At 40.5% G+C, this 3173-nt stretch overlaps 1 protein-coding gene across 1 annotated transcript in view; it reads left to right on the top strand.

Moving 5' to 3' along the window:
• The first annotated feature begins 6 nt into the window (after nucleotides 1-6).
• Nucleotides 7-3173, top strand: part of LOC106523140 (uncharacterized) — a 5890-nt gene continuing 2723 nt past the window's right edge. Inside the window, exon 1 of the mRNA XM_014016465.1 lies at nucleotides 7-640. Within this exon, the coding sequence (XP_013871919.1) occupies nucleotides 24-640 (617 nt within the window). The 5' untranslated portion in view covers nucleotides 7-23. The remainder of the gene's footprint in view (nucleotides 641-3173) is intronic.

Raw genomic sequence — 3173 nt, 5'->3', positions numbered from 1 at the left:
CAGTTTTGTCTATTCAAGAAGACATGCTTGACCATGGACATGAGTTTGTGTTGACAAGCAGGTTTACCCAGGACTGTCTTGAAAACTTGTTCAGCTGCATAAGGCAAAGGAACCCTGTCCCAACACCAGTGGAGTTCCACCAGGCACTGAAATCAGTCTCTGTTGGGCAGTTTCTTACAACTGCCCAATCAGGAAGCTATGAGGAGGATGACGGCAGTCTTCTGGCAGAGTTCCTGGACATTAAGGAGACATATCCCAGTCCTGGCCTCAGTGTGGAGCAGCTGATTGGAAACACAGGTACTCCTGATCTCACCAACAGTGAAACCTGTATTCTGTACCATCTTACAGGATACATAGTAAATAAAGTCATCAAGCATTCCAACATCTGTGACAAATGCTCAAGTTCAATTAAGCAAAATGATGACAGTCTGGAAGGAGAGCACAGTACCCTGCTGACACTGAAGGAGTTTAAACCAGGCGTGCTGTGTCGGCCATCGCATGAGGCCTTCAGTGTGATCCAGAAAGTTGAGAGGCTTTTCAGAACAAGGTCTGGTCCATCTTTCCTGGAGCTCCCAAATGCCATGGAGACTGTAGAAACAGAAGCAAGTCTATTACAAAGCCTGCTCCCTGCATGTCATGATGNGTACAGTAGTTTACATACTGTCTAAATTTCATATTTTTGATGCCAAATAATCCCATTATGTACATTTGTTGTGATTTTTTTCCTTAGTAATCCTCAAAAAACAAATTCCATTTTTGGTTTTTATTCATTTAAAATTAATAATACAATATTTTAATATGCAGTAAGTTTTAAATAACTGCCAGCTTAAAGTGGGCGTTTAAGTATTGTCAACAATGTCTTACAATAACACATAATTACGATACGTCATATTTTAAAATTTCCTGTCAACTTTAACATTTTTTAACAAAAACATGGTAGGGCCGCTGGTGACCTGCCAAAGCGGCCCTACCACCAGGCTTAGCTGGTTTTCTGAGGGAAATCCTGAGAACCATCTTTGTTTCTGGGTCTGTGCTCATTTCTGTCCAGTGGGAGTAATGAATGTCACCTGTGTGGCTTTGTTTATAACTTATTGTGTACTTGCAAAAAGCACAATGTGCATGCAAAGCGCACCAAAGGAAAACATAAAGCTCGTTATTTTGTCTGSACCAAACAAGTGGACCAAAGGACTTTCCTGGTGTMAATARACCCTACAACTCAATGAATTTTACAAATACTGAACTAAAAATGTGTGGTAGTAGCTGAAATTCATTCAAAACACATACAGTACTCTGACCATAACATTTCATGATACATATAATGGTGCATAAAAGAAAGTGAATGAAATATGCATGAAAGTGCATAATGGTATTTTCAAGGTTAGACCAAAATGATTACAACTCATTTTCTTAACACAATATGACTTTAGTCTAAAACTTTGGAATAAAAGGGGGTGAACAATATAAATTTCCTCAAGGAATGACAGGTCTTTAATTATTTAAGTGACAATTTCAAAGGTTTGGGAACAAATATGTGATATTTTCTGCATCTGTTGTCTTTGTGATAGAGCTGGGCGATATGATCAAAATTTTATATCACGGTATTTTCAACATTTTCACCGGTTTCACYGTATTTGARMGTATTTTTCTTTTCATCACAGCTCAGCTGATAATAAACTGTACAAACCCTGCTTATTGACTTTTTTCTTTTATTGTACCTCTCTCTGTGTCACTGTTTCCCTCCTCTGTGTCTCCATATTAACTAACTGCGTTAAATCTAACCATGCACGTCACTGAAGAGATGTTTACTACATTCAGCGACGACGAAAACGGGATGTTTTTTTAAACGTCAGTCAATATAAGCAGRGGAATCGCCACCCYCMGCTGCAACTAGCTGCTCCAAACATTAGCATGCTAACGCACCTAGCGGTGCAGCAAGGAAAAATGTCCCCCGGGAAACAACAGTTCACTGGCGGCCGCGACGAAAAGTTCCACTATTTAAACTGGATCCGGTATTCAAAAAATTCATATCATAACAAAAATAAAAACCGGTATTCGGTACAAAACGGTATACCGCCCAGCACTACTTTGTGACACTAAAATCAAAGTTCTTAAAACAAAAGCATGTAGCAACAAACAATCCAAACAAAGAATGTGACTTTAGAATCAGTGTTGACAAGTGAAATTTTAGCATTGCGTGAACAATGTATGCKAACTAATAACAACCAGTGTGTAGTAGGAATGCGCAATATAAATGATATAAATTTGGCCTATGATAGAGATCTGTAGTCTACCGGCCAACCGCAGTAATTCTTTTTGATGACGTAACCGGCTGGAGTCAAAACAGAGGAAGCGTGAAGCAGAATGGCTGAGAYCGCAAATGAAGAGCAAAAAGTTGCAAAACAAATTCACTGAACCTGGTTCGGGTGTGCAAAAATGAACGCCAAACTGTTTACATATTTACGTGACGGCACGTCGTCCGGTCGACTGCCGAGCGAGCACCCTGCCTGCAGCGGGAGGAGCGCGGAACATGTCTCGGTCACGCAGCGAGGCGACTGTCGGTGCAGGCGAATTCAGTAGTCGTGTTTCCATCAAGGTTTTTTTAATGCACATTTTGGAGTATTGCATCAGAAAAGGTAAATGGAAATGGCATGATTCAAGAAAACTTCCTCTAATTCACTTAAAAGTTGATACGCTTGCTTGAGGTGGTTTTTGGTTTTTTCCGAAAAAAAAAATCAGTTCTGATGTAGCAAACATTTACCTCACATGTTGATCAGCTGTTCTCGCAGTCTGTCCMAAACCGGTACCGGAACCGGTAGTGACTGCAGCCGCGACTGGCAGCAGGACCCTCCTCCTGCTGTCAGCGTCTTCTCAGTTATTCCCGTAACGTGAAGAGAATTGCATTTCTTTCTCTACATCTCCAGACAGCAGGTAGCATCGCCAGAACTAGTTGATATGACAGAATAATTACAACTTTCCATATAGTAGCAACACATTCCTGATAACTTCTCTCCATGGTCCTAAGATGCGACTTTCACTTCCTGTTTACTACACGCATTCGTCTGACGTAAATGATTCGCTTCAAGCAAGTTGATGGAAACACGTCTGATTCACATTTGTTCATTCTTTCCTTTTTGCAAAATAAAAAAAAACTCATCCTCTCCTTGGGCTGCTAC

Source organism: Austrofundulus limnaeus, unplaced genomic scaffold, assembly GCF_001266775.1.
Source record: "Austrofundulus limnaeus strain Quisiro unplaced genomic scaffold, Austrofundulus_limnaeus-1.0 Scaffold145, whole genome shotgun sequence".
Lineage (NCBI taxonomy): Eukaryota > Metazoa > Chordata > Actinopteri > Cyprinodontiformes > Rivulidae > Austrofundulus > Austrofundulus limnaeus.
The sequence above is the reverse complement of the archived record's forward strand: the minus strand, read 5'-3'. Positions and strand labels throughout refer to the sequence as shown.